General features: G+C 54.9%; 8 protein-coding genes across 8 annotated transcripts; 4 read left to right on the top strand and 4 right to left on the bottom strand.

The window, feature by feature from the left end:
• The first annotated feature begins 1,115 nt into the window (after positions 1–1,115).
• Positions 1,116–3,341, top strand: BO80DRAFT_405120 (uncharacterized protein). Its single transcript, XM_025717703.1, has 3 exons — positions 1,116–1,427; positions 1,476–1,753; positions 1,802–3,341. The coding sequence occupies exons 1-3, from the start codon at positions 1,248–1,250 to the stop codon at positions 3,156–3,158; spliced, it is 1,815 nt and encodes a 604-aa protein (XP_025576317.1). The 5' UTR covers positions 1,116–1,247; the 3' UTR covers positions 3,159–3,341.
• A 5,100-nt stretch (positions 3,342–8,441) lies between these two features.
• BO80DRAFT_405111 (alkaline phosphatase) lies at positions 8,442–12,444 on the top strand. Its single transcript, XM_025717702.1, has 3 exons — positions 8,442–9,765; positions 10,301–10,439; positions 10,502–12,444. Exons 1-3 carry the CDS (start codon positions 8,896–8,898, stop codon positions 12,277–12,279), a joined length of 2,787 nt encoding a protein of 928 aa, XP_025576316.1. The 5' UTR covers positions 8,442–8,895; the 3' UTR covers positions 12,280–12,444.
• Positions 12,445–13,240: 796 nt separating this feature from the next.
• BO80DRAFT_353496 (RNA-binding signal recognition particle subunit SRP54) lies at positions 13,241–14,889 on the bottom strand (the record flags this gene model as incomplete). The annotated part of the gene is made up of 2 exons (XM_025715665.1): positions 13,241–14,758; positions 14,812–14,889. The coding sequence occupies 2 exons, from the start codon at positions 14,887–14,889 to the stop codon at positions 13,241–13,243; spliced, it is 1,596 nt and encodes a 531-aa protein (XP_025576315.1).
• A 276-nt stretch (positions 14,890–15,165) lies between these two features.
• BO80DRAFT_424359 (rRNA-processing protein RRP15) lies at positions 15,166–16,265 on the top strand. The gene has a single exon (XM_025719270.1). It carries the CDS (start codon positions 15,247–15,249, stop codon positions 16,099–16,101), a length of 855 nt encoding a protein of 284 aa, XP_025576314.1. The 5' UTR covers positions 15,166–15,246; the 3' UTR covers positions 16,102–16,265.
• A 120-nt stretch (positions 16,266–16,385) lies between these two features.
• On the bottom strand, positions 16,386–17,606 carry BO80DRAFT_473189 (ferredoxin family 2Fe-2S iron-sulfur cluster binding protein; the record flags this gene model as incomplete). Its single annotated transcript, XM_025723162.1, has 3 exons — positions 16,857–17,606; positions 16,693–16,799; positions 16,386–16,630 (listed from the first exon to the last, which is right to left on the bottom strand). Exons 1-3 carry the CDS (start codon positions 17,123–17,125, stop codon positions 16,386–16,388), a joined length of 621 nt encoding a protein of 206 aa, XP_025576313.1. The 5' UTR covers positions 17,126–17,606.
• Positions 17,221–19,331, top strand: BO80DRAFT_464094 (mitofusin complex protein UGO1). Its single transcript, XM_025722632.1, has 2 exons — positions 17,221–17,848; positions 17,920–19,331. The coding sequence occupies exons 1-2, from the start codon at positions 17,462–17,464 to the stop codon at positions 19,039–19,041; spliced, it is 1,509 nt and encodes a 502-aa protein (XP_025576312.1). The 5' UTR covers positions 17,221–17,461; the 3' UTR covers positions 19,042–19,331.
• A 378-nt stretch (positions 19,332–19,709) lies between these two features.
• hapX (bZIP transcription factor HapX) lies at positions 19,710–21,798 on the bottom strand. Its single transcript, XM_025719269.1, has one exon. It carries the CDS (start codon positions 21,673–21,675, stop codon positions 20,197–20,199), a length of 1,479 nt encoding a protein of 492 aa, XP_025576311.1. The 5' UTR covers positions 21,676–21,798; the 3' UTR covers positions 19,710–20,196.
• Positions 21,799–23,368: 1,570 nt separating this feature from the next.
• BO80DRAFT_501492 (zinc-dependent alcohol dehydrogenase) lies at positions 23,369–25,332 on the bottom strand. The gene is made up of 5 exons (XM_025724286.1): positions 25,108–25,332; positions 24,954–25,049; positions 24,661–24,888; positions 24,016–24,593; positions 23,369–23,958 (listed from the first exon to the last, which is right to left on the bottom strand). Exons 1-5 carry the CDS (start codon positions 25,268–25,270, stop codon positions 23,680–23,682), a joined length of 1,344 nt encoding a protein of 447 aa, XP_025576310.1. The 5' UTR covers positions 25,271–25,332; the 3' UTR covers positions 23,369–23,679.
• Positions 25,333–26,038: the final 706 nt, after the last annotated feature.

Below are 26,038 nucleotides of genomic sequence, written 5' to 3'. Positions count from 1 at the left end.
CCCTTTCCATTGACAATGTAGGATGGCCGAGCTATGAGTAGTCTAGTGATGCTTTAAATGGGAGCATGGCCTAGCTTGGACCTCCGCGAAGCGCATAGCGGATGGCTTGGTTACCCCCTGCTCGACAGTGGCGGATGGGAAACCTTCAATGCGGTTTGAGTTGAACCAAGCTCCGCCACCTACGGCACAATCTCCTATGGCGTCATCCTCTGGCAATTATCCTCATTCGCAGCTATGCGAGATGAACATGGCGCTGGCGTGAGTGATGATTGAGCGTTCGCACGGACGCATAGGCGACCGTATTCATGAAGGCTTTCAATGTCCTGCAAGCCGAGGTGATGCTGAAACCAAACAGCTTGAGTGACCTGCAATATGCGATGAGTATTGTAGTCAAGGATAGCTGTGGTATGAGGATTGATTCAGGAGCTAAACTAGCCTGGCCCTTTTCATCGCCCTTCATGCTTTCCCGTCGACGTCATGGTCAGCCCTTAGGAACAAAGTTGGCGATGTAGATTCCCTTGCAGGAGCCACCGAGAGGGAGACCAGGCGAGATGAAGAGCAAAGAAGAAGCGAGTGACTCCTTTCGCTTTGAGCGGGCATCACGTGGCCTCCCTGGAGGGGCCCCCCCTTGTGGCTTCTTATCGCCATCATAACTCCTTGCCTCCTCGCGCATCCCTGGCCTTATCATCACATCCTGCATTCTATCCCGCTGCACTGTTTCACTACTGCTTTTACTGCAGAATTGAGATCCCGTCTACCACGCGATGGAGATACATTCAAACTCCAGCCTCATCCAGGGAGAGGATCGGATCCCTACTGCACATCCGCAGGGTCAAGGGACACCCAAATCCTGCTCGATGGTGACTCCTTTCAGATTCTCAAGGATATAGATCGGATGACTAACCCGAGTCAGGAGAATAGGGCCGCTGTTTAGCCTGCATTCCGGAGGGACGGCTTCTTCTGAAGAAGAGACAACAAACATCAATGCCGCTGGATCGTCCATTCCAACCCCTCTTGCCCGCGTCGACGCGCCAGGCAATTCGCCCATCCAGCTACATCCATTTAGTTGGCGAGGGCCCGTGGCTCTGGCTCTTGCACCATGCCTCCATTTTTATCAACAATCGACGTCCTTATTTAGGGCCTCTTCTTACCGGTTTCTCTATTCATAATCTCGAAACCCTGTGAATGCTTGGCGGTTATTGTTGACCAAAGCGTAGCGCAGCTGGCTTCAGCTCAACGCGGTAAACATGTTTAACCGTTCAATGACCTTCAGAAGAAGAGGCGCTTGGACAAGGGTGGTCATCTTCATTACGCTGCAATTTATGCTCTTGGAATCCCTCATCGAATGGGCTCTCATACTCTATCTTTATGCCATCCGCCATGTGGACTCAAAGATGACCCCGAGCTTAATTATTGCTCTTGTCGCAGTAAGTCTGCCTGCACCGGTATCTGGTATTAATGCTAACAAATTTCAGTCCTTCTTCACCGTCCCTCTGGTCGCTCTTCACAGTCTCCTTGCCTGGCAGTATAACCGGGTTCTAGGATTCGCCAGCCAGAAAGCTCTGCTGCACGCTGCGTGCACTTATATTGTACGGCTGACGGTGATCATCTGGGTAGCTGCTAGTGTAGCAGGCTTAGTTGTGGTCTCACAGCAGACGTTCTGCCTGGCCGATGATGGTAGTAGCAACTTCTGGAAGATCGGCATCAGCTGCGCGCTGCATCGGGCTTCCGTCATCGATTCCATTTTGTCCTTGTAAGTCATTTTCCTCTCCGAAGTCAATGCCCCGCTAATTTCCGCCAGTGTAACCGTGTGTCTATTTTTCTGCTCGAGAGAGCTCTCCGAGAGGCCATACGATATATCACTGCTCGGCATATACAGACAGCCGTCGTCAATTTGTGATGACAAGATCTCTTCCAGCTCAACTCTGGTCAGCCACATCAGCCTGGAAAATGACATCTATACTGTATGCCGCCGACCAGATGTCACGTACGGGAAAGACCTCTACTTGTCATCGAGCAACAATTCCATATGTAAATCCGGCAGCCTTCAACACCCTTTGCCCCTACATCTGAGACCTCAATTGAAGCTTGACACCGAATGTGAAGCAGACAGTGCAGAACTATTCTCCGGGACAACTCTCTCGGCCAGTGGCACTCCGTCAAAGAAGTCTTTCAGGGATTTGTCAAGCTCCGATATCTATTCAAATGTCTCGCGTACCCCCACCAAGTCTACCTATAAGGCTTATCGCCAAGCCGCAGTTGCAGAATTATCGGGGTCCCCTGCAGCCAAACATGGTCACAAGAGACACAAATCTTCCGAGTCCTCATTTCGCCGGTTCCTGCCGAAGCTCTTCGGACCCCCAGTCTCGTTGTCGGCGGACCCTCAGATCCGCGCTCTCGCCGATCCCAGCATTCCTACGGACCTTGAGCAACAAGCAGCAAATATTGAACGCCCTCCGACGCCTAAGAAGGAATATGCTCCTGGTCATCCATTGGCTTCCTCTCCAGTCGAGAAGTCACTGGTACCCACCACGAGCGTTGTTCCCAGCCATGAACTCGAAGCGAGCCAGCCTGAAGAAAGCACATTACCACGCCCCATGTCAATCAACTCCGCCGAAGCCCCGGAAGTGGTTGTTCCGGAGCCATTGAGAGTGCACAGATCCAATACTTCCCAAACCGCTCGAATCCCTCGCCCATCCTACCACGCTCGACCATCGATTCCACCCGTGCCACGAAACCCAGTCGCACAATCAAATCACAACTATGGACGCCCTCCACTAGACCACGGATACCCCAGACGCCAAAGCACGAGGCGCCACAGCGGCCGCCAACGTCAGGTCTACCGGTTCGAACCATGTCAAATCCCACGCCACACGCAGAGCCAGTACCACCCCCAGCACAACCGGTACAGCCGCCGAGCATATTTCGATACTGCCCGTCGAATGCCGTCGCAGCGGCGCAGAAGCGATGTTGAGATCGTGTACTCCAGCACCCGACGTCCCCGCAGCAACACCTGCGGTGGCATGAGTACCCTATCCGGTCCTCTCGACAGTATCCGCGAGACCGGGGCCTCGGTCGACGAAGTCCCATGCGACATCTTCTCCGAGGGAAACACATATCGAGGCACCACTCGAACGAGCAGCGTGCATGGATATTAATTCTAACCGAGTCTGCTGGCCAGACTCACTATTGCTATGATTGTATCGGATCGGATTTACGTTCTATTGAGTGACGATTAAAACTGTACACTAGCCGGCTCTTGGTCCCTTTCTTGCTATATACCTAATTGTGACTTCTCTTTTAATTTACTCCTACAATTAAACTGGCTCTCTTGCCCTTGTTCTCGACAGAATACTCCGTAGATAGATCAAATTGACTAGTGTATGGAATGGGATTCACAAGACCTCAACACCAACCAACACCCGGTAAACAAACAAGAACGCCATCCAGACCAGACCAAACCATACCATACTATACCCACTGTACAGTACACATCACCCATCCATCCATCCTGGCATTCCGCCAACCAGCCGTGTATACCTGACCCATACCCTGACACCGTGAAAACTTGATTACCCATGGGTACGGTAAAAACCGAACAACGAAAGCCCATTCACAAAGATACTGAGATTCAAAACAAGGAGGAAGTGGGGCCCAATACCACCAAAACCAACTATACACACACCACTCAATCAAGCCCTCTTCGTCCCATTCCTCGAGGATGAGGAAGAGCGAGTCTGAGTCGTGGTCGGGGTGGAGGCCTGGGACGGATGGGCATATTTATACCGGTAAGCTTGTTTCCGACGACCTTTCTCATCGACAGGGAGATTCTCCTTGTTGTCGACGGCAGCGGCATCGCCGAGTTCCTTCTCGCCCCAGGACCACATCAAGGCTCGACTCATGCGCTCGCGCTCCTTGAGAAGGAGGTCGATGCGGCGTTGCCATTCCTTTTCGCGCTTTTCGACGGAGCGGGCGATGCGCTCGTCGACGGCGGCGGCGGTTTCGTCCTTGGTGGCGATGATGGATTCGAGGTTGGTGATTTGGGCGCGGAGGGTGCGGAGCTCGGTTTGGTGGCGGTCGCGGTGGGTGAGGAGGATGGTGACTTGGGCTTTGAGTTTGGATTCGCGGTGTTCGGTGGTGGAGAGGAGGATTTGGAGGTCGCGGGTGGAGGAGGCGTGGGAGGCGCGCAGGTTGGCCAGTTCGGCGGTGTGGGCGAGGCGTTGGGTGCGGAGTTCGGTTTGGAGGGTTTGCTGGTTGAGGGGATCTTGGGCGGATTGGTGCGTGGGTGGGGATGGGGGTGGGCTGAGTTGTTGCGAGGTTTGTCGGTCTGCGTGTTCCTTTTTGAGGCGGGTGATGGTTTCGAGGGCCCGCGTGCGTTCTTCGTTGGCTTGGTTCAGCTCTTGTTGGGCTTTGTCGAGGTTGGACTTGAGCTCGTCGGCTCGCTTGGTCAGGCGGGTGTTTTCGGTTTCGATGGAGTGGATCAGGGTTTGTGCTTCGGTGGCTTGGTCTTGCGAGCGCGTCAATTGCAGCTCGAGTGTCTTCTTGGCCGTGGAGGATTCGGTCAGTTCGGCCTGTAGCTTGGCCAGTTCGGCTTGAAGTTGTTTGACTTCGGGGTCGTCCCGATCCTGGGAGTAGTCCTGGTCTTGGGAGTATTCCGAGTCTGGGGGGTATTTCTCCTTGGTGAAGGAGTCCGGAATGCGCCTCGTGCTGGGCTGGCCCAGGTCCTTGATCAATTCGAGGATCTCGGTGTAGGTATTCCCGCCCGTCTCGAGTGGGAGGTCGGCTGCCATGGCCTTGAGGGCATTCTCCTGGGCTGTGACCTGCGACTGTGCGCGGGTCAGATCGGCTTCGAGCACGCTGTTCTTTTCTTCTAGGGGCCGGTTCTTGGTTTCCAGCGAGGCGATTCTTTCCTCGAGGGTTTCGTATGCCTGATTGACCCGGTCGAGCTCCCTCTCCAGCTTCTCAACCTCGAGAAGGTTGTCGCTAATCTGGGCCTTGAGTCCATCGATTTCGCCGTTCTTCTCCCGGAGCTGCTGCTCTTTGGCGGCCGTGACCTCCTTCAGCTTCGCCAGAGTTTCATCAAGGGTTGCGTCGCGCTTCCTCAGCTGCTCCTGAGCCAAATCCAATTGCTGGCGCAGATAGGCGATCGTTTCCAGCCGCTCAGTGTCGATATCAGGGTGCGAACCTCGGTTCCGCAGCTCCTTCTGCATGTCACTGATCTGTTGTTGAAGAGTGCTCAGATCGGAAGCGCCGATGGTAGACTTTTGCAGGAAGGACTCCCTCTCCTGGTTCTGTCTCTGGAGCAGATGGATTTGCTCGCGAAGGAGAGTCTCGTCGCTGCGCTTGGCGTAGAGTTCCTCCAGCAGCGCCGACTTCCTCTGTAGCTCCCCTTGTAGGTGTTTGATCTGCTCTCCTGCTGAGGCTGCCTCCAATACACGCCGGTGGTTTCTCTCGAGTTGTTCATCGCGTTCGCGCAGCGCGTTCTTGAGATCGGCAATTTGCCGGCGCAGGTCCTCAGGTCCGTCTTTCTCGCCCTTGCTGGGGGTGCGCTTGTGCTTCCGAACGGAAGGTGTATGGGTGGTAGCTTCGAGCTCATCGTCTGGGTCCTCTTCAATATTTTCGAGATGGGTCATATCTTTCGCAAGCCCACCGGCCCGGCGCAGAAGATGCGACGGGGTAGACATGTCGACGGGCGGGCCGAACTCGCTGTATTCGCCCAATTCCTGCTCATCTTCAACCGCGGGTTGACGTAGCTGAGAGTTGTTCTGGGAATCCTCCTGCTGTTGCTGCGCCCGCTGCGGCGGTTGTCCGCGGTTCTGTGGCTGGGCCTGAGGCTGGGAGAGCTCTTCTTGTAGGTCGAGTTCCGGTTCTGACTCGTGCTCCGGTTCCGAGTCAGGCCCCGGTTCGAACAGTTCGCGCTCCAGCTGGTCTACATCGAAATGTTTATGGTCCATTGTATCATCGTCGCCCATCAGGTATCTTTCCAAATTGGCCGTGAAATCATCGGGACCCCCGACGTCTGACAGATGATCCTCATGGGGCAGTTTCAGCTCCGCCAGGGGCTCCTCGTCCAACCCCTGTGTGCTCGGAAATTGACTGAAATCGACCGTATACTGCGCTAGACGAGCATCGATTTCGTTCGCCGCGCGCTCGAGGGACGACGCTCTAGAGGATCTCGGGGAGGGACGTTTGGGCGAACGCGCCTGGTCGGCTTCTGCGCCAGTCGCGACGTGATGACTGAGGCGGAAACTTTTATCACTGATGGGTGAATAGCTTTCTCCATGGTCGGGATGGGATGGAGGTGACGAGGGCATGTAGAGGGGAGTCGCGAGAGTGGACGCGCCGACGGTGTCGTGGGATGTCGTGTCCATGCTGGCGGACGCTATTGTTGTTGTTTATTGATCAGAATAACATATGAGATAAGATCGGTCACAACTTCACGGCCCAACAAGGAACATCCTCGAATCTTCGGAAAATACGGGTGGGATAAATGGGCCGATAAAGATAGGCGACAAGTCTGGAGATGCGCGCAAGTGACTGGGTTGATGCTGGAGATGGATCCGGTAAACATCGCCGCGGACCGTCGGACGAGCCCCAGGCAGGCAGGCAGGCAATTCCAGTGCTTGCTGGCCTGGACGCTCAGGCAGCCAGGGGAGACGCGGTAGGCCTGATGGGGTTTAGCGCGATCTTGGGACCTCCGCGGTCGATCCACTCGCCAAGCCCAGCCCGATTGGAGCGGCTGCCCCACCATCAACGACACTCGATACTACTTAGTATCACAGGGACTAACTGGTGGATACGCCAGAGGGGCTGAGATACCCTCTATGTGTAGAAGATGTATTACTCGAGGCTATTATACTGTGGACTCATATAGATGCCGATATTCTTCAGGAGCAAAACTTCACTAGAGGTTCGATAAGTCCATACCCTTGGCAATACAGCACATCTACAGAAGGGAAGCTACAGCTCTATGGAGTACACTGACAGGAAATCTGGCAGGAGCTGCCTCTCAAGTTCAACTGGTACACCCTCAAAAACATCGAATTTCCCTATTGGAGAGCGGAACATTCTAGACCAAGCCTTCCAAACATACTCTGCAGCGAACTATCCCAAGCCTGTTACACAAGGAGCTTAGCAGCACACTCGCGTCATGGATCGGCATTTGTGGCGGGCCATCTGATAGGCGACAACCGTCCAGCAACATCCTTGCTGCCGAGATGGCCTGAGCTGACTAGGTTCGTACTTTTGGCCAGCAGCGTGGTCCAGGTATATTCCGCTTTGTCATCGGGTATTAGAATAATTACGGTATAGATGCGAGAGCTTCCATGTCCATCTCCTCCCTTTCTATAAGTCCCTACCCCACATGCCTCTGGCTAGTGACGTGAGTATTTGCATCAACTCTCGATATCACCATGTTCAATCTCAAAGAGCAGCAGAAAATCACTTCAGAAGCACTGATATTGACAATCAACGTGAAGAGACCGATCGGGGCAGTTCAAACTGAACAGTATCCGTACTTCAGATCTGAAGCATACCAGAAGCCCTGTCCAACATGACAACGCTAAGACTTTTAGTCGTTGACAGCCATGGCCCCCAACCGAACGTGAAGAGTTCCAAGTCTAGTCTCAGCCATGGCGAACAGGATTCAGACTGGGAGATCGTGCGCCTTAACCCAGAGCAGAGCCTTCCTGCCGGAAAATCTTCTACTCACACGCATTTCGACATCATGCTGGGGTGGGGGTGATGAAAGCACCAGCTATGTTCATTTGACTATACTCAAACTGCTGAAGATTATCCTGACGTGACACAGGAGCAGGAAGATTCCGAAGTCCGAAATGCGAAAGATAATGTCAAGGATTCGACGCATCCGCTGCGGCCCCCTAGAGGCAACGGAGAGAGCACAGGACGATCAAATCGCAGATAGATCAGGTCTTGCTATGTATTTTTTTCATCTTCGCCAATATTGATACGCAGAGACAGTCAGTCTGGTGGTTCAGGTCCAAATCAATACTAGGCTATCGAATGATTTCTACCTTAACTTCACACCAAACCTTCTTCGTACCCTGTTTGTCAGCTTGACATCCCAGACTTGTTGGTATAACGTGCAACAGTAACTCTGCACTGATAAGTGTCATTAGCCACGAACGATATCTGCAAAGAATCAGGCGCACATATTCTCATACATGGAATCGACCCGTATAGCCGTGCCGCATGGCTTCGGCTCGGGGAGACTATCCCAGTCGCTGTTAATCCCCTCTATTAGACCAGAACTATGAACACAGTCTATAACTGTTGGTCAAAGGACCTAGGCCGCCCGTCACTCCGAATCGGACCTGCACGCTATGCATGATCTTGCAGTCCGAAGCTTTGATCAACCATGGAATCGTTCGCACCCGATCGATTACCTCAGTGATCCATCCGGGAGGCTCAACGGAGAGATAAGATAACGTATCAATTTACTCTCTTCGTTCCCCTGAAATTCATGTTTGTTACCATGTCGAAGGTTTGGACTTTCCAACAAATCGCGTGAAGCCATTCCAACATAAAGCGGGGATGCTTACATAACCATCACCAGGATGGCAGGCACAATTCAATTCACGAGGACGCACAGGATCAGACTCAAGTCCACTGCAGTTCGGCTTTGCCGTAACACTGGATGCATCGTTACTTCCCTGTAACACCATTTGCAGCCTCGGCCGTCCCAATCACCGGAGACGATGGGCGAGCTGAACGGCTAATCAGTGGGCCATCCTTCAGACCACCTGGCGACTGATTACGCATGGCTCGCTTCCCCGCTGAAACCGTTCAGAGGCACCGTTACGCTCATTCTGCTGCCTCCCTCTTTCACTGAGTTTGATCCGATCCCCCTTCCCCGCTCTACGCGCGATCTGAACGATGCCTCCTGTGCCCCCGCAACCCGAGGAACGTCGGGTGATCCTCTATCACCAAACCATCTGTGCCGACGGCCAGTATGTCTCCATGCTCCCCCTGCTGGAGAACAACACCGGCATCACCCATGTCATCCTAGCAGCCTTCCACCTCAATGCCGATCCACAACACATCACACTAAATAATGATCCCCCACATGATCCGCTCTACGCACCGCTGTGGGAAGAGGTGCCTCTCGTGAAGCAAGGCGGGATCCGCGTCATGGGAATGCTGGGGGGTGCCGCTCAGGGTTCGTTCCGCTCCCTCGATGGAGACGAAGAGAAATTCGAACGGTACTACCAACCTTTGCGGGACATGGTGCGCCGCCACCAACTGGACGGGCTGGACCTAGATGTGGAGGAGGAGATGTCATTACGAGGCATCATCCGACTGATTGACCGGCTCAAGTTGGACATGGGCGACGAGTTTATCATCACGTTGGCCCCGGTCGCCGCGGCAATGTTAGGCTTGGGCAATCTTTCAGGCTTCGACTATCGCGAGCTGGAACGGCAGAGAGCGTCCAAGATCAGTTGGTACAATACGCAGTTTTATAATGGATGGGGGCGTGCGGAGGATCCTCGGATGTATGCGGCCATGGTTGCACAGGGCTGGTCTCCGAATCGGCTGGTGTACGGGCTGTTGACGAACCCGGCGAATGGAGCACAGGGCTACGTGCCACAGGAGCAGATCGGGCCGGTCCTGGCGCTACTGGTTGATCGATTCCCGGGTTTCGGAGGCGTCATGGGCTGGGAATACTTCAATGCGAAGCCGGGGGGACGAGAGGCGCCGTGGCAGTGGGCGGCTGAGATGACCTTGAGCATGCATATGAAGGATCTGGTGGATGGGGCGCGCCAGCTGGTGTCCAGCCCAATGGCCAGCAGCTTGATGAATGTACTCCGGGACATGATGCAGCAGCGATAGATAGACGATCGTGAATGTTCAGGGGAATCCCGAGTTTGAGCCCGTGCTGAAATAACGCGTGTAGAGATGGTTGGTGGTGGTTCACTGGTTTGCCTGGTGGCATGTCGTCATTGCCGCGGCGCCTCCTCCCTTCTTCTTCTTCTTCTTCCGCCTTTCCGATGATTGCCTGCTTGCTTTGCTTCTCCAACGAGCTTCTTTGAACACTTCTCCACCTTCACTGAAGTTCCAACAGTCCCTCTCGGGAAGAGTTGCATCGGCTGGTCATGATTCATCACTGCCTTTTGTCCCCGTAGTAGTATCTACAGCTCTCGTCGCCATGGTGTCTGTTCCCCGCGTGGCCGCCGCTACGAGCTCCGCGGCCCTCCGAGCTACGAGCTTCTTCTTCCTCCGCTGGGTGCGTGAGCTGCCCCTTTGCTTGAGATTCCATCGGAGCTAATTCTGTCTCGTTCAGATCCCCGGCCATCATTTCCCACCCCTCATATTCACGTTGTTGGCCGTGTATCTGGCCTCGTTGGTGTCGCTCGTTCGGCCGGCCGACCAAAGCACCCCCGATCACCGCAAGGACAACAAAACTGCTCGACAAGCTTCCAGTGAGTGGCTCAGCAAATGCCGTCCTTACGTTCGCACATAAGCTCATCAAAATTTGCTATAGAGTCTCCAGAACCTCCCTCTCAAGGCGTCCTTCAGACCCTATTGACCGGTCTACCGTCCGCCAAGCTACCGCTGTCAACGCGTTTGACCGTTCTGATCAACATCGGCCTCGCTCTCCTTACACTGGACTTTGTAGCACGAGGCTTCGTGGTCTATCCGAGCAAGGATGTCACTTTCTCTCGCATCGGCTACGTGTCGCCCACCACGGCGAATCTGCTGGTTCGTGAGCCCGATCCTGCCCAGCTACCCTTGTTCGTCTTCTACCAGCCAGCGGAAGACGATCCCTCGCAATGGACCGAAGAGGGCGTCATCTACTTCCTGGATGATACGACGGACTTCACGACCACCGTCACGATTAAGGGTCTGGAGCCGTCATCTGCATACCGCTATTCTCTGTCCAACAATCTGACAGGCTCTTTCGTCACGGCACCGATGCCCGGCTCGAAATCGGCTAATCACCTCAGCTTCCTCACCTCGAGTTGTATGAAGGCGAACTTCCCTTATAACCCATTGTCGCATCCACTGCGGATACCAGGAATCGAGAAGATGACGGAGACGGTCAATTCACTGTCGTCGCTGCTCCGACCAGCTTTCATGTTGTTCTTGGGGGATTTTATATATGTCGATGTGCCTCAGCGCTTTGGATCGTCCACCTCTCACTACCGCAGCGAGTACCGTCGGGTCTACTCATCGCCATCGTGGTCCGAGCCCCAAGGTAGCCCAGCCCTTGATCTTCCGTGGATTCATACGCTCGATGACCACGAGATTGAGAACGACTGGTCCAAGGGGAACACAACTGCGCCGTATCCTGCCGCTTTTGACCCCTACATCCACTACCACGTCAGCGCAAACCCCCCTATACCGCCGACTCCCTTTGCCAAACCTGAAAACACCACCTACTTCTCTTTCATTAATGGACCTGCCTCGTTCTTCATGCTGGACACCCGCACCTACCGCACCGAGCCTGCCCAGCCCAGCTCTTCCATCCTCGGCTCCGCACAGCTCCAGTCCCTCCTCGCCTTCCTCGCGCGTCCGGAGCCATCCGAAGTGCGCTGGAAGATCGTGGCGTCCAGCGTTCCTTTCACCAAGAACTGGCACGTTGGCACAACTGACACTTGGGGTGGGTTCCTCAATGAACGTCGCATTGTCTTTGAGGCGATGTGGCGCGCAGAGCGCGAGCTAGGCGTCCGTGTTGTCCTGCTCAGCGGAGATCGCCATGAGTTCGGAGCGACCCGGTTTCCAGACCCAGATATCAAGCTGACGCCCGATGAGCTACTCCCCAACACAGCGGGAGAAGGTCTGCACGAATTCTGCGTCGGGCCACTGAACATGTTCTACCTCCCGATCCCGACCTACCGTCAAGACGATGATGAAGACGTCGCGATCAAGTATATCCCAGAGGGAAACACCAAGTACGGGCTAATCGACATTGATGTTCGGGACGAGACCATCGACACCAAGGCTGGTGCAGCCATCACTGTTCCCAGCTCCGTCTTCACCTACTCACTCTACGTCGACACCGACCTTGTCTGGCAGTACTCCCTCAGCGTCCCTCTGCGGGGATTCGAAGCTGTGGTCGCATCCTCGTCCGCATGGAAACACCCTCGCTTCCCGCCGGGCAAACTCCTTCTCGACGAGCGCGAGGCAGGCAGCTGGATCGAATCGATCAAGTCGGTGATAGGCCGCGTCGAAGAGACAGTCGGCGAAGTGTCCTTTTACGCGAGAGAGCAAGTTTACGATCTACTCGATAAAGTCAGACGGGTGGAACGAGTGGACTGATGTCTGGACACATCTTATTCTTCGATGCAATTGGCAGTGAGAGTTGGTTAATAATAAGAAATATGATCCTATTACCATTATTAATGACATTTACCTGACCGGACAGATAAAGCTCGATGCCTTGGTCTGATAGTACTTTCTAGTAAAACCTCAACAAGATACAGGGGTCAGAGGCTTGTACAGTGTTACTAGGATCACGCGATCTCAGAAGTCCATTCCCAAAGTGCGGATGCTGCAAGGCCAAGGCAATGGCGGCGGTGGCATATCTTGTCAAAACCTTCATAATACTACTATCGAGTAGTTTATTATAGTTGTTTATAGATACCTGACAGTTAAATAAGTATTTAGCACTTATTACCATTGGTCACTATGAACAACTATAATATATACCTGTCTGTGACTGTTTATGACCGTCCACACCGAGTTCACAACTGTTTGTAACTGGCTCATCACCAGCCTTGACTTTATGGTCGGTAGTGCTTGAGCCATTGGCCTAGGAGAAAATCATGGCAGTACTAAGGGATAGTATTATCCTAACAGCCGGTCTATAGTACTAACTTAGTAGTAGTTAGCGTCAAGACGTATTAATCAACCATTCATTGAATGAATGGGTAGGAAAAATATATTTTCTTTCCGTCATCCGTCAACGACCCTCGAGTAGGACGGGATCAGCGATTGATTCTCGACAATCTTATCAGGCAGAGGGAATAGCAAACAAATAGAAGGAATTAGTCAAAGCACGCCCAACACCATCATATGCTAGTTACAATTGACGAACAACGACGACGACGTGAATAGTGAGAGTGACCCATGAGTGGCATGATACCGGGTTCGAGTCGGGGCAGAAATCAGAAAGGTAAGAAGAAGGTGTAGTAATATAATCATGGAATGTGAGAACAGGAACAGAAAGAGGAATGGAAGAAGCCGTGGGAAACAGAACATGCATGCATCGTTGTCATCATCACCGTCCTCGACCGCGGCCGCCGCCACCACCGCCGCCCATGAGCCCGCTCATTTGGCTCATCATGCTTTGTAGATCCATTCCGCCCAGGCCGGGGAGGCCACCGCCGCCACCGCCTTGGCCTTGCAGCATCTGCATCATCTTGGCCATGTCGCCCATGCCGGGCATCCCGGGGAAGCCACCGCCACCGGCGCCGCCCATTGCGGCCATGCGCTTCTGCATGGCGGCCAGCTGCTGCTCCTTGTTACCGCCCTTGAGCATGTTCTGGGCGCGTTGCATCTGCTTCTTCTGTCCACCGACGCGCTTGGCCATGCCTGCCATCATGCGGTGCTGGGAGAGTAGGTCTTCCACTTCGCGGACGGTGGTGCCGCTGCCACAAGCGATGCGGACCATTCGGCTGGGCTTCTCGACAAACATCTTGCCGTCGCCGTCGAGTTCGGCCGCCGTCATGCTGTCGAAGATGTAGATCATGCGACGCAGTTTCATGGAGCCGTCTTCGTCGTCGAGCCCCGCCGTCAGGTTGGAGAGACCGGGGATCATGCCGGACAGTTTAGAGAGGGGACCCATCTTCATGATCGAGGTGATGTTCTCTCGGAAGTCGCGAAGCGTGTAGATACCCTCCGAGATGTGCTTGTAAGTCTCCTTGGCGGAGGCTGAGTCCTTCGTCACGGCTTGCACGTGCTCGACGAGACCGGCCATATCGCCCATGCCCAGGAGCTTCTGGATGAAGGCCTTGGGCTCGAAGCGTTCCAGGTCCATCAGGTGCTCACCGGTACCGAGGTAAATGATGGGGGTGTGGGTTGCGGCGACGGCGGAGATGGCACCACCTCCCGCGGCGTGACCATCGGTCTTGGTGATGATGATAGCTCCGAAGTCTGCAGTGGCCTTGAAGGCGGATGACTGGGCCTCGGCCGCCTGACCGATGGTGCTGTCGAGGACGAGGATGGTTTGGTCGGGGGTGACGGCGGTCTGGATCTGGGTCATTTCGGTAAAGAGCTCCTCTTCCTGCTTGTGACGACCACTGGTATCGACGATGATGATCTCGAAGCGCTCCTTCTTGAACTTGGCCACACCCTCGGCGGCGACGATGGCGGGGTCGGTCTGCGTCAAGCTACCGTAGTAGGGGATCTTGGCCTTGGTAGCATTCTGCTTCAGTTGGTCGAAGGCACCGGCTCGGAAGGTATCGGCACAGACGAGGGCGGTCTTGAAGCCGCGCATCTGGTAGTGGCGGGCCAGCTTGGTACAGGTGGTGGTTTTACCAGCACCCTGCAGACCGACGAACATGATCACGTTGGAGCGGCCCTTCTTGGGGCGGAAGGGCTCCGCATGAGGATCGACCAGGGACACCAGCTCATCGAAGACGGCCTTCTGGATGAGACGCTTCTTGTTCACGGCGGGAGGGAGAGAGGCAAAGTTCACGCTGGACTTGATGGATTTGCGGAGGGTCTGGACCAGGCGGACGTTGACGTCGGCGGACAGTAGGGCGGCGCAGATCTCTTTAATCATGTCATCAAATGCCTAGAGCTGTTAGAACTGAAGATCATCGGGAGGCAAATGACCAGGTAACATACCTTCTCGTCCAGATTGCTGGAGCGAGTCAGATCATTGACGGCGGCGTTGATTCGCCGCCCGAGATCCTGGAGGACCATGTCGGGGGATTGCTCTCGGGGCTGGGGGGTATCAGATAGGAGTGTAGCGGGCAGATTATCAATGGATTACTGCCAGCGACCAAACACAAGAGAACGACGGAGGCGTAGGAGAGGGGAAGAGGCGTGGGAGATGAGGTGGTGATGGAGAGGCCAGACGGAGGCCAGCGATCGAAGCGATGCGGAGAGCCCCGCGGCCAATCACAGCCGCCCGCCGCCTGGCCGCCCGCGACGCCCCAAAAATTGCTGGGAAAAAAAGTTCCGGATTCACGACTGGGACCACGTCCAATCTTTCCCCCACCCCCTCCTCAGACCAAATTCTTCCAAGTCAATCTCGAAGGATTCCGTCTCGCCATCAACATGCCTCCCCACATGAAAAAGCGCAAGGTCCTCGACTCGTTGCAGGCCGGCCCCAAGAAGAAGTTCAGAAAGCAGCGCGAATACCACAGCAGCTCCGAGGAGGAGTCTGAAGACGATGAGCCCACCGATTTCCAGGCCGTCAACCTGGCCGATTCAGACGAGGAGGAAGTCGAGGTGAAGCAACCGAAGAAGCAGACCAAGTCGATTGGCGCCGCCACGAAGGCCAAGGTCGAAAAGAAAGACGAAAGTTCCGACAACGAAGAAGCCGACGACGACGATGTGGAATCGGATTTTGAAGGATCTGATTTCTCGGACGACGAAGACGGAGCCGATTCCGATACCTCCACGCCCGCGACCGATCGCAGAGCCGTTTCCAAGCGCAATGATCCCTCGGCTTTCTCCACCTCCATCGCGAAGATTCTGTCCACCAAACTGCCCACATCTGTTCGAGACGATCCGGTGCTGTCGCGCAGCAAAGAGGCAGCTCAGAAGAGCACCGACATTGCAGAGGAGAAGTTGGACAGGCAAGCGCGCGCCAAGCTGCGTGCGGAGAAGAAGGAGGAACTGGAGCGGGGTCGCATCCGCGATGTCATGGGCCTGCAGCGTGGTCAGGCCGGTGCGGTGGCTGAGGAGGAGAAGCGTCTGCGCAAGATCGCCCAGCGTGGTGTGGTGAAGCTGTTCAACGCCGTGCGCGCGGCCCAGGTCCGTGGAGAGGAAGCGGCCAAGGCCGAGCGCAAGAAGGGAACCATTGGTATCGGCGAGCGTGAGAAGGCCGTGAACGAAGTCAGCAAGCAGGGCTTCTTGGATTTGATCAGCGGCAAGAAGGGCAAGCCGTTGAAGATTGAGGAGGCCTAAGGGTTTACGAGTGTTTCTGTTCGCTGTTAGAGACCTGGCATACCTGGGCGTTCGGGGTTCTTGACTGTTCGTTTTCGCAAGTGTTTGGATTATTAAAAGTGATATTCTATTTACAGGTACTTTCATGCCAAATGTGAATGGAGATCGGAATACCCAATAGAGACACGTTCGTTTGCAACCCACCCATGAGCCCGCATAATCGTAGTCATGGACCCCTCCCCAGTGTATACGCTTGATAATCATACAGTCCATCACACAAGCCCCTCATATATAGTACAATCGTCTCATTTCTTCGGCTCGAAATCGCTTGCCTGCAGGTTCCGAGTCATGGACGGCAGCCGGACCACGAGGCCATCGAGGTCCTTGCTCATCACCACTTGACATCCCAGGCGGGAGGTCTCCGTCAGACCGAATGCAAGGTCCAACATGTCGTTCTCGTCGTCCGATGGCTCTTCCATCTTGTCGAACATGTCCGGCTCCTCGACTATCACGTGGCACGTGGAGCAGGCGCATGAACCGCCACAGGCACCTGGAACAGAAGTGTTGTCAGCCAATGCCATTATACAGTCGCACACGGGACCCTCTACACACCCTCCATTTCGATGTCGTTTGCCTGTGCAATGTCCAGCAGGTTGTCGCCCTCGGAGACTTGCAGATCAATCTTCACGCCGTCCTTATCGATGAAGGTCACATTGATCCTACGCAGGCAGTTAAGTTAGCGTATGGGCATGAATCCATTGTCGACGATGACTCACTCCTCGCCCGGCTTGGGCGGCGTGATATGGCCATGCTGAGCAGCGGCCGTAACGGAGAAGCTGCGGCGCCCCGAGGGAGCGGACCACGACGGCTGGTTCAGGAAGCTTCTCCGGGCATTGATCGAAAGTCTGCTAGAGCCGAGAAAGCGGGATGACTGGGCCGGAGAAGAAGAGGAGAGGAATCGCTTGGACTGGGAGCGACAGATGCTTTCCCCGGTCTTGGGAAGGGCATGACGCAGGTTCAAACAGGCTTCCTTCCAGAACGACATGGCGGGGGATAATCGGAACAGACCGAGAAGACGAGGGGAGGGAGAACAGGGAAGGATAAAGACACTGCGGAGGGGAAGACGAGCAGTGCAGCAGAGTGGAGAGGGCGCGACGAGGCAGAAAGACGAGGCGAGAGCGAATCCTGGGGCGGGAAAAAAAGACGAGGCCGACGGCGGCGGGAAATTCGGCGGTCGTCATTCGTCGGCTTTCTTTTTTCGACTTCTTCTCCGAGCTCTCCATCGTTACTAGTTTCTCCTCCTCACGTTTCCCCCCATCATCTCTTCCTCGTTGCTGTTAAAACCCCCCTCATAGCCTCTCTTTCTCTTTTTTTGTTCATCATGACTGCCCCTCTTGATGGGCCCAATCCTCTCCGGCCCTATTATTTCCCTCCCTCGCTCGGCCTCGATGCCGCCAACGCCTCGTCCCCTCCCGATGCGTCATCGTCCACTCAAGTCTTTGGCGGTTCGGCGCGCGATCTTTTGCCCGACCTCGACTACTCCGAATATCTCGACAACTCCCCCTCGCTGTCCAGCTGGATCCGTGATGCCTTGGACCAAGCCCTCTGGCGCTACAGTGCCGTCCTAACTGCTCAGCCCTTTGACGTCGCCAAAACCATCCTGCAGGCCTACGTGGTGCCCGATGATTCTGCGGAGGGACAATGGGCGAGGCATGATCGGCGGAGCTCCGCGGCGAGCAGCCAGGGCGATTCCAACGATGATGAAGACGTATGTGCACGTTGTCCCATCGACCTGTTGGAATAGAGACAATTGACAGGGCGCCCGCTTGGGCTTCACAGGAATGCCTCTCCTCTGATGATGAGAGCAACTACTTCACATCCGCAGCTCCCGTGTCTTCACCGTCCCAACCTCGATCGCGGAAGCCTCGACGCCATATCACTGACCGGAGCGGCTATATTCCATCCTCGACGTCTTCCTCTCGACATGCTCTGGCCATCAAGAACCCCTCCTCTCTGATGGAGGTGCTCTCTCAGCTCTGGACCACCAGCGGACCGACATCGCCCTGGAAAGCGACCAACGCGACCTTCATCTATTCCTTGCTTCTCCCGACCCTGAATACCTTCATCCGCAGTCTTCTATCCGCGATCGTGGGCCTTCCGGAGGAGGATGTCACTTCTTCCATGAGCGCCGACATCCTGACGTCAACCTCCCCCGTTATGACCTTGATCCTGTCGTTCATCTCCTCGTCGCTGTCGGCGATGCTCCTCTCCCCCATTGACACCGCACGCACATTCCTCATCCTCACCCCCGCCACGCACGGCCCCCGCTCGCTCCTACGGGCCCTTCGCATGATCCCGACCCCCAACTGCACCATTCCCTCCCACTTGATCCCGATTACCATCCTCCACTCTAGTCTGCCCAACTTTATCATGAACACGACACCCTTGGTCTTGAAATCATACCTCTCCATTGACCCCGTCTTGAACCCTTCGGCCTGGGGCCTGTTCACCTTCCTCAGCTCGGGCCTGGAGCTCGCGGTCCGCTTTCCTCTGGAAACTGTCCTCCGTCGCGCGCAAATTGCGACATTCACCTCACCCAGCATTCGGCAACACTCGAGTGGCTCCGTCCGCTCTGGATCGTCTCCCATCGCAGCCGAGACCAAGATCCCGGCGGTTGAAACCATTGTCCCGACGCCGCAGACTTACCGCGGCATCATCGGCACAATGTGGGGAATTGTTTATGAAGAGGGAATCGCACCCGCGCCGGAGTCCGAGCGGGCAGAGCAGCTGCTCAGGAAGCAAGTCTTGCACCGGAAACGCCAGGGTCAGGGCATCAAGGGTCTGTACCGGGGCTGGAGAATCGGCATGTGGGGGATTGCCGGCATCTGGGGTTCCAGTCTCATGACGAGCGCCAGTGTAACCGGGGACGACGATTCCATGGCCAGCGGCGGTCGATTCTAGAACCAAAGCGCCGGCTGGTTCGGTTCCTTACCGATAAGCCATTAGCTTTCTCACGGTCATCTTCACTCCCTATCCTCCTCCCCCCCTCTCCATCTCTTCTCCTTTCTTTCTTCCTCGTTTAATACCAATACCAACGGACGCTGCTATGGGATGTACTGTATTTCCTCCTTTCTTTCCGGGTCTTTCCATGTCACTTATCACATACGGAGCGGGCTGGCAATGGGGCGTTGGAGCCTGTCATTCTATATGGTGTAGATAATATGAATCCACACGGATGCTGAGGCATCTCTACCTTGACCAAATTCCACGCCGTAATCGATGAGCTTTCAGTGACAGCCAACCCATCCATCCACCTAGCCCAACCAAAACACGAAAAGACGTCCCGTCGTACGAACAGCATCACGTGAAGCTTCACTCTCCCATAGTAGTTTCCCAGACCAGAGAACGTTCCAAAGAATTGATAAGCCTTTTCCTCGTTCGTACTAACTCATTCCTTCCATCTTTTCCCAACACAATGACAAGATATATGCTATATCTAGATACCATCATGCAGAATCCTGTGATAGATGCCATTTATCCATTCTCAACCCAATTGATCCTCTACAATACGTGTATACATCATCACATACGAAAGGGGGGAGAGAGTTCCAAGGCTGGAAGGAGAGACATAAATCCGAGATTCATCCCATAGATAAATAAATAGATAGATAAAAGGAACAAGATAAATGCAAGATGGAAGATAACGCCGGATCGTTTCATTTCACCCGTCTAAAGGTCGTTGGGTGGGAAGATTAAATATCCCATCTCCGTTTCTAGACATTTCTGGCTGTAGTGGTAGGTCGTTGAGTTTTTGCATTGCTTTGCTTTTGTTTTCTTTAATGGTGGGGTCATTCTTTTTGCACATCCTGCTTGGTGGACGGGATGGCGTGAACGGGTTGAAGAGGGTCCCCGGGAGGTGATGGGGAGGGAAGGAGGTATTATGGAGGGGTGAGCTTTCTCCATTGGGTCGGGGTCGGTAAGGTTGGGGTGGGGTGGGTTGGTGTATAATACAAACTCAGACGTGCCATGAGTCAGGTTTGGGTATCATGAGAACAAAGACAAAAAAGAGATCAAAAATGAGGATGAGAAGAAAAGAAAAAAAGATGCAGAGAAGGCCTATTTGTCGGCGAATCTCCGATCAAAGTAGCGCAGCACACCCATGACGCTGGCGGCTTCGACCTCTAATGCTGCTCGTGAGCCGGGCTGCACGACTTCCCTCGGACTCGAGTTGGGGTCCGGGAGGGTGTGAAGCTTGGGAAGCCACGAGGAGATGTCGTCGCTGGCTCGGGAGAAGTTCGGGTGGCGGGACAGGGTGGTAAAGGCGTCGGCACAAGAGAGCGTCAGGGATGGGGTATTCGAGCGACGCGAGCTGGCAGTCTGTTGAGTTGACCCGCTACGCTGAGGGTTGGAGTTGCGCGACATGCAGCATCCACCATCGGCGCCTTTACCGCCGCAGCAACCGGAGGAGGCAGCGCTGGCGGAGCGGGAGGCCGCCAGCGTCTTGCAAAAAAGGGTCCGCCGGGGATCGGCGAGACATTGGGCACAGGTTCCCGGGCCATTGGCGCAGGGGTTCGTCGCCTGGCTGATGGGCGGAAGAGTCACTTCGGACCGCACGTCTCCATCCGAGGGGGGCGGCGTGAACTGGGAGATGTTCTGGATAGGGGCGAGGCGGTTGTTCTCGAAGGAGCTTCGCCGCCGGCGCTCCTCCTCCTGTGCAGCCATTTCGGCGCAAATACAGGGCGTGCCGTCCGTGCAGAATCCACAGGGATCCACGGCAGGAGAGGACACGGTAGTGACGCTATCGTCCTGGATGTGGTGAGGGGCCGCGAATCGCGTGGTGAAGTCGATTTCCATCTCCTCGGGCTCCGGCTTGATTTCCGGCTCGGGGCGAGCATGGCTCGAACGTTCAGGACGCTTGGATTGTGACGAGGCACCCTCGAGACCGGGCATCCCAAAGGCGTCTTCGATGCACTGACAGTGCCCGGACGAGCAGTTGCTGCAGCCCAGGGGTACCTCCTCCCGCTCCTCTTGGATACTGCTCTCCACAGCCACACGAGCTGCGGCGGACGAAGCTCTGGCTGACACGCGGGTCAAGGGAGACCTGTCCGCGCGAGAGGTATTCTTATCGGACAGCGACGACCGGAATTCCTTCACGAGGCTTTCCTTGGCGCTTCGCTCGACGGAGACCTCTTTTTCCAACGCATGACACCGGTCGCGCCACCAGGCCATTTCACTCCGACATTGTTCGACCTCGTGGGACAGGTTGGAGATTTGGTCCTTGAATGCGGCCACGTGGATTTCATGTTCGTCCTCGATCTTCTTGATCTGGTCCTCGAGTTCGTTGACGCGAGCTGCCCTGCGTTCCCGGAAGGCTCTCTGGGCGGCTCGATTCTGGGCCTTGCGTTTGGTAGGAGGCGTGTCGGTGGCCGGCTTGCGACCGGGCTTGGGACGAGGGGGAATCACCCATTCTTTGGAGGTGACGGATCCGGGTGTGCCCGGTCCGGGTGACGGTGAGATGGTCGGCTTGGCGGCCAATGCGGGTGCCAACGGAGCTGGGCAGGGCGCCGGGGCCAGCGAGGGCGCCGGGGTAGCCATGAAAGTCGACAGGAACCTCTTTATATCAAGAGGTAGTCTGCAGTGTGGTCAGCAGTCATATTCTTTTTTTTTATGATTTTTTTTTCACCGCGAGGGGTGGGTGCGGGAGGTGTTGGGAGGACGGACCAACCGAAGGCAGCGAGGGAAGGAGAAGAAGTGGTGGTGTCACTTGATCGCTTCGGCGGCCGGAAGAGCGGAAGTGCGCCCTTCAGCCGATAAGCGAGGCGAGTGAGGGTGCAGGTGCTGCTCACCGGAGCAAATTGGGCGAGAAGCAGCAGCAATTGCCTATCAATCACTCTCACGGAGGTGGATGGAGGAGGACGGGCATGGAATGAACACGACCGGGAGGGATGAAGCACGCAGATAAGGCGGGTGACAGAGAAGAGGGCGACCGAGGAAAGAAGAGAGGGGGGGAAGAAGACCGGGAAAAAGGTCTCGGATCAGATTAGATTATCGTGCGCGCTCACCGACTTCGGAGTTACGGTGGGACGCCTCTGGTTGGGCCCTTTTATTCGTCGTCCCAGCCAGCCGCTGGTTATCAATCACCCAGCTCGGACTTGTTTGGGGTTTAGGGTAACCCTATCCACCACCGGGATGCTTTTCTGCTCCGGGGGAAAGCCTGTCCGGTGTATCTATCGTCTACGATTAGTCGACAACGGTCAATAGGGCTGAGTCCCTCTTCCTCCCTGCTATCGATCGGTCCAGTTCACAGCACAAGAAAATCTCAACGGCCAGACAGCACGCAACGCTCACAATGCGAGGGAGGCAAGTCGTGCGTCAATCATGACACTCGACGGGTCCTCCAACCCATGGGCCATGAGAAATTCTCTCACAGTCCCAACTCCCAAGCCCGCATGTGGGTACACACCATCCGTCCGTCCGCCCTCTGTTGGCCAATTTCCCACCCGCGATGAGCGCGAATCCTTGGCAAAAGCCTCGTCTCCAACGACGAAAGGACCTTGCACGGTGCACATGGCAAAGGCGGATGAGAATAATAACTGGCTTTAATTAACTATCCTCAGCAGGGCTGACACATAGAAACGCGGACATTCGGCCTAGAAGCCGAACTGATTCTTGCCCCCTGACCAGGGATGAAGGCTTCCCCATGAGACGGGTCCATGATTAGCAATGAGAATGAAGACACAGCCAATGGTATCCAGACTGCTGACAGAGACCCTTCGGACTTTTCTTTTTCTTTTTCTTTTTTTTTTTTTCCTTTCCCAGAACTTTTCTATCCGATATCCAGACCCATCCCCAGCAGAGGCTGGTATCCATGATGCATTCGGTACCACCTGTCCCTCCGTCGTCTGATCTTATCAGATCACGCTAATCCCTCTTGGGCGATCCGAACCATGTGTGTCGTAATGCATGAACCAAACCCCGTCGAACGATCCGTCGAGGAAAACGCCCCCGTTAGCCGGGTTCAGTTTAGTTGGATGGGACTGAGGGCAGAATGAAAACTCTTCCTATTTTCTCGACTGCGTGATTAGTTATAGCATAGCGCTCACCGTGCAATCCGTAATGTAGTGGTCTCAAATGCCGAAGAACGGAAGTCACGGGGCGAATCCGGCCCGATTCTGTCTGGTTAGCCACAGACGGCAGACCGACTTTTGCTGTAGGGATTGGATGACCTAGTTCTATTGTTTTATAGGGATGGGGAAGGCTTATTTGGGATGTGTATGATACATGTCAGATGGAATTAGTGATGTGTGCTTTGATGTACATGCTAAGCAATCCTGCTCGTAGATACAAAGGGGAAGGCCGTGATGGGGATTCCGCATCCACCGATCATCGCCTGTTTCCCTATCCTTCGGTTTGCCTTCCCTGATTTTTCCTTCTCCCTTGGGATCCACTATTTCGTACCTTCTGATCTGCTGAGATTTACTGCAGCGGGCAGTTATTTCGTAAATCGTACTATGGATCATGATCATGTAGAGTACAAGGTCGATGTGCGAGATCGCTCCGACACTGACACCAGAAGAGCTGATTTCTGCAATCTGCCAATCAAAGATCAACGAGAGCCGGGGACCCTGTCGACGGATGAGCCGAATGCTTAGTCTGGACAAAGACCTTCTGCATGCCTCCCTCGCGATGGGAAAACAACTCGTATAGCTTGTCCATATCTTCCAGTCGGACACGATGGGTCACGATATCCAATGGATTGATTTCATCCTTCCGGATGAGGTCGAGGAGATGTTTCCAATACTTCTGCACGGGGGCCTGACCGTTACCGATGAGTCGAACTCCTGTCTGCATCAGCGCGCCGATATTGAAGTGATTTGTCTGAGGTTGTTAGCTCTGTGCAACGAATACAATGAGGTTAGGTCTTGCTTCACGTACATAGCCCGCATAAACTCCCGTGACCCCGATGCGTCCGAAGGGTCGAACCGAGGTAATCATCTCGTTCAGCATCTCTGACGTATCGGTCTCCATTCCGAGGAGCATCTCGAAGTAATGGGCCCATCCCTTGGCATATTCGCCGGATGTGCAGTCCAACGCGACATCAGGTCCGCCAGGAACCATCTTCTTCAACTGCGAGGTGATGGATTCGCCTCGAGGCAGCTTGGTGAAGTCCAAAGTCTCGAGCTTCGGGATCTTGCTCTTGACGAAGTCCAAGCGCCAGGCTCCTTCTCCGCCGTCGATGAGGATGACCCGACTAGCACCTTGTGAGAAGCTGAAGCTGGAGACCATTTGTCCGATGGGTCCGGCGCCCCAGACGGCGACTACATCGCCTTTGTTCACCCCGGTGTCGACTACGCAGTGGTAGGAGGTGGCTAGGACATCTGAGAGATACAGTGCCTTTTCATCTGGGACGTCGTCGGGCAGCTTGAGGAGGTTCACATCGCCGTATGGTACCCGGACGTACTCGGCTTGACCACCCGCAAAGCCCCCGGTGAAGTGGCTATAGCCAAAGATGCCTAGTAGAGGTCATATAGTTAGCATCTGAGCTTGATGCAAGCCGAAGGGGTTGACTGAGGGACTTGCCTGACGTGCGCTTCCCGTACATGGCGTTGGTGACGGTATTCTCGTTGGTGCGCTCGCATTGGGAGGTCAGCTGCCTCTGGCAATTCCTGCAGTCGCCGCACGCAATGGGAAAGGCTGCCACCACGCGATCCCCCGCCTTCACTTTCTTCGCCCCGGGACCGACACTCTCGACCACTCCGCAGAATTCATGGCCTAGCACATCGCCTTTCTCGAGTTGCGGGATGACTCCTGCCGTGCATCACGACGAGCGGTTAGGAGAGCGACAACCGGATGAAGGAGAGATGAACACATACCGTGATACAGATGGAGGTCACTGCCACAGATTGTGCTGCCGGTGACCTTGACTAGGACGTCATCTTCATCCACGACTCTCGGCTTGGGCATCTCCACTAATTAAAGAATTAGATCAGAGGCAATGGGGGGAAGAGGAACGGGCTCACGACTGACCAACCTCGACCTGGTTCTTCCCTTGCCAGATGGTCGCCTTGATCTTCTCGCCGGTCTCCTGGCCGTGCTCGCCGGCATAATTGCTGATATCCGTGGTGACGGTGGCGTTGCCACTGTGTCCGACGGCCTTCTCCACCAGATTGGCAGCTTGGGTTGCAGCCATGACAGTTCAATCGGATGCAATCAGAATATATTTGAGGGTACTAGAACAATGGGGTACAAAATGGGCAGAAAGGGTCAAGAGGGTCGCATCCCCGGGCGCGTCGTGGTATTTAGTGGCCTCTCGCTGACTGACATCACAGTGAGGTCGTTCCATGTCATCCTACCATCGGATGGGTCGAAGTTCGCAACACGATCACCAATCCATGGTCGGCTTCTGATAGGCTCTGCGATTGAGCTCAACTGGAAGTCTGGAGCTACACACGACACCCTCGATGGTTGCACGTCTCCCCAATGACGTCATAGCAACACGATGACCCCGATTGTATCCCAACATTTCACTGAGATACTTCATTCTCCATGATTAGATACTGTCTACCTGACACCAATCGCGTCGTCGAGCATGTAAGGCTCTGGATTCACATGGTACGGGCAGCATGGCTTTTCTATTGTGTATTGTCCACGTCGGGCTCTGGTGGCATTACAGATTTTAACCCATCGTTTATCGCAAGTCAACGCTTATCTGTAGAGGCAGTTTGATGCTACTACAGTGATAAGATCGATTACATTGCCTAGGCGCTCCAACGGGGTGTCGCCATGAAGTCCTTCGGCGCGAAAAGTCCTCGCCAAGATTGACAAGGCGGTCGCCTGCTGCCTACGCTGCCTTTATGAACCCTTTGGCCCCCTCGTTTCACCCAAGCTGCATGCCATCCGGCTGACACCTTGAGATTGTGCCGCCATAACAAACTCCTGGAAGGAGGCATCCCCGATT

The sequence above is a fragment of the Aspergillus ibericus genome (assembly GCF_003184845.1).
Source record: "Aspergillus ibericus CBS 121593 unplaced genomic scaffold BO80scaffold_15, whole genome shotgun sequence".
Classification (NCBI taxonomy): domain Eukaryota; kingdom Fungi; phylum Ascomycota; class Eurotiomycetes; order Eurotiales; family Aspergillaceae; genus Aspergillus; species Aspergillus ibericus.
This window is presented reverse-complemented; position numbering and strand designations above follow the sequence as displayed.

Coding starts and splice junctions, on each gene's coding strand:
- BO80DRAFT_464094 (XM_025722632.1), top strand. CDS start 17,462: ATGACTGCCCCTCTTGATGGGCCCAATCCTCTCCGGCCCTATTATTTC. Junction 17,849..17,919: donor ATTCCAACGATGATGAAGAC/GTATGTGCACGT, acceptor TGGGCTTCACAG/GAATGCCTCTCCTCTGATGA.
- BO80DRAFT_405111 (XM_025717702.1), top strand. CDS start 8,896: ATGCCTCCTGTGCCCCCGCAACCCGAGGAACGTCGGGTGATCCTCTAT. Junction 9,766..10,300: donor GCATGCATATGAAGGATCTG/GTGGATGGGGCG, acceptor TGTCTCGTTCAG/ATCCCCGGCCATCATTTCCC. Junction 10,440..10,501: donor AACTGCTCGACAAGCTTCCA/GTGAGTGGCTCA, acceptor AATTTGCTATAG/AGTCTCCAGAACCTCCCTCT.
- BO80DRAFT_424359 (XM_025719270.1), top strand. CDS start 15,247: ATGCCTCCCCACATGAAAAAGCGCAAGGTCCTCGACTCGTTGCAGGCC.
- hapX (XM_025719269.1), bottom strand. CDS start 21,675: ATGGCTACCCCGGCGCCCTCGCTGGCCCCGGCGCCCTGCCCAGCTCCG.
- BO80DRAFT_501492 (XM_025724286.1), bottom strand. CDS start 25,270: ATGGCTGCAACCCAAGCTGCCAATCTGGTGGAGAAGGCCGTCGGACAC. Junction 24,594..24,660: donor GTACGGGAAGCGCACGTCAG/GCAAGTCCCTCA, acceptor GACCTCTACTAG/GCATCTTTGGCTATAGCCAC. Junction 23,959..24,015: donor CGGGAGTTTATGCGGGCTAT/GTACGTGAAGCA, acceptor TAACAACCTCAG/ACAAATCACTTCAATATCGG.
- BO80DRAFT_405120 (XM_025717703.1), top strand. CDS start 1,248: ATGTTTAACCGTTCAATGACCTTCAGAAGAAGAGGCGCTTGGACAAGG. Junction 1,428..1,475: donor TAATTATTGCTCTTGTCGCA/GTAAGTCTGCCT, acceptor AACAAATTTCAG/TCCTTCTTCACCGTCCCTCT. Junction 1,754..1,801: donor ATCGATTCCATTTTGTCCTT/GTAAGTCATTTT, acceptor AATTTCCGCCAG/TGTAACCGTGTGTCTATTTT.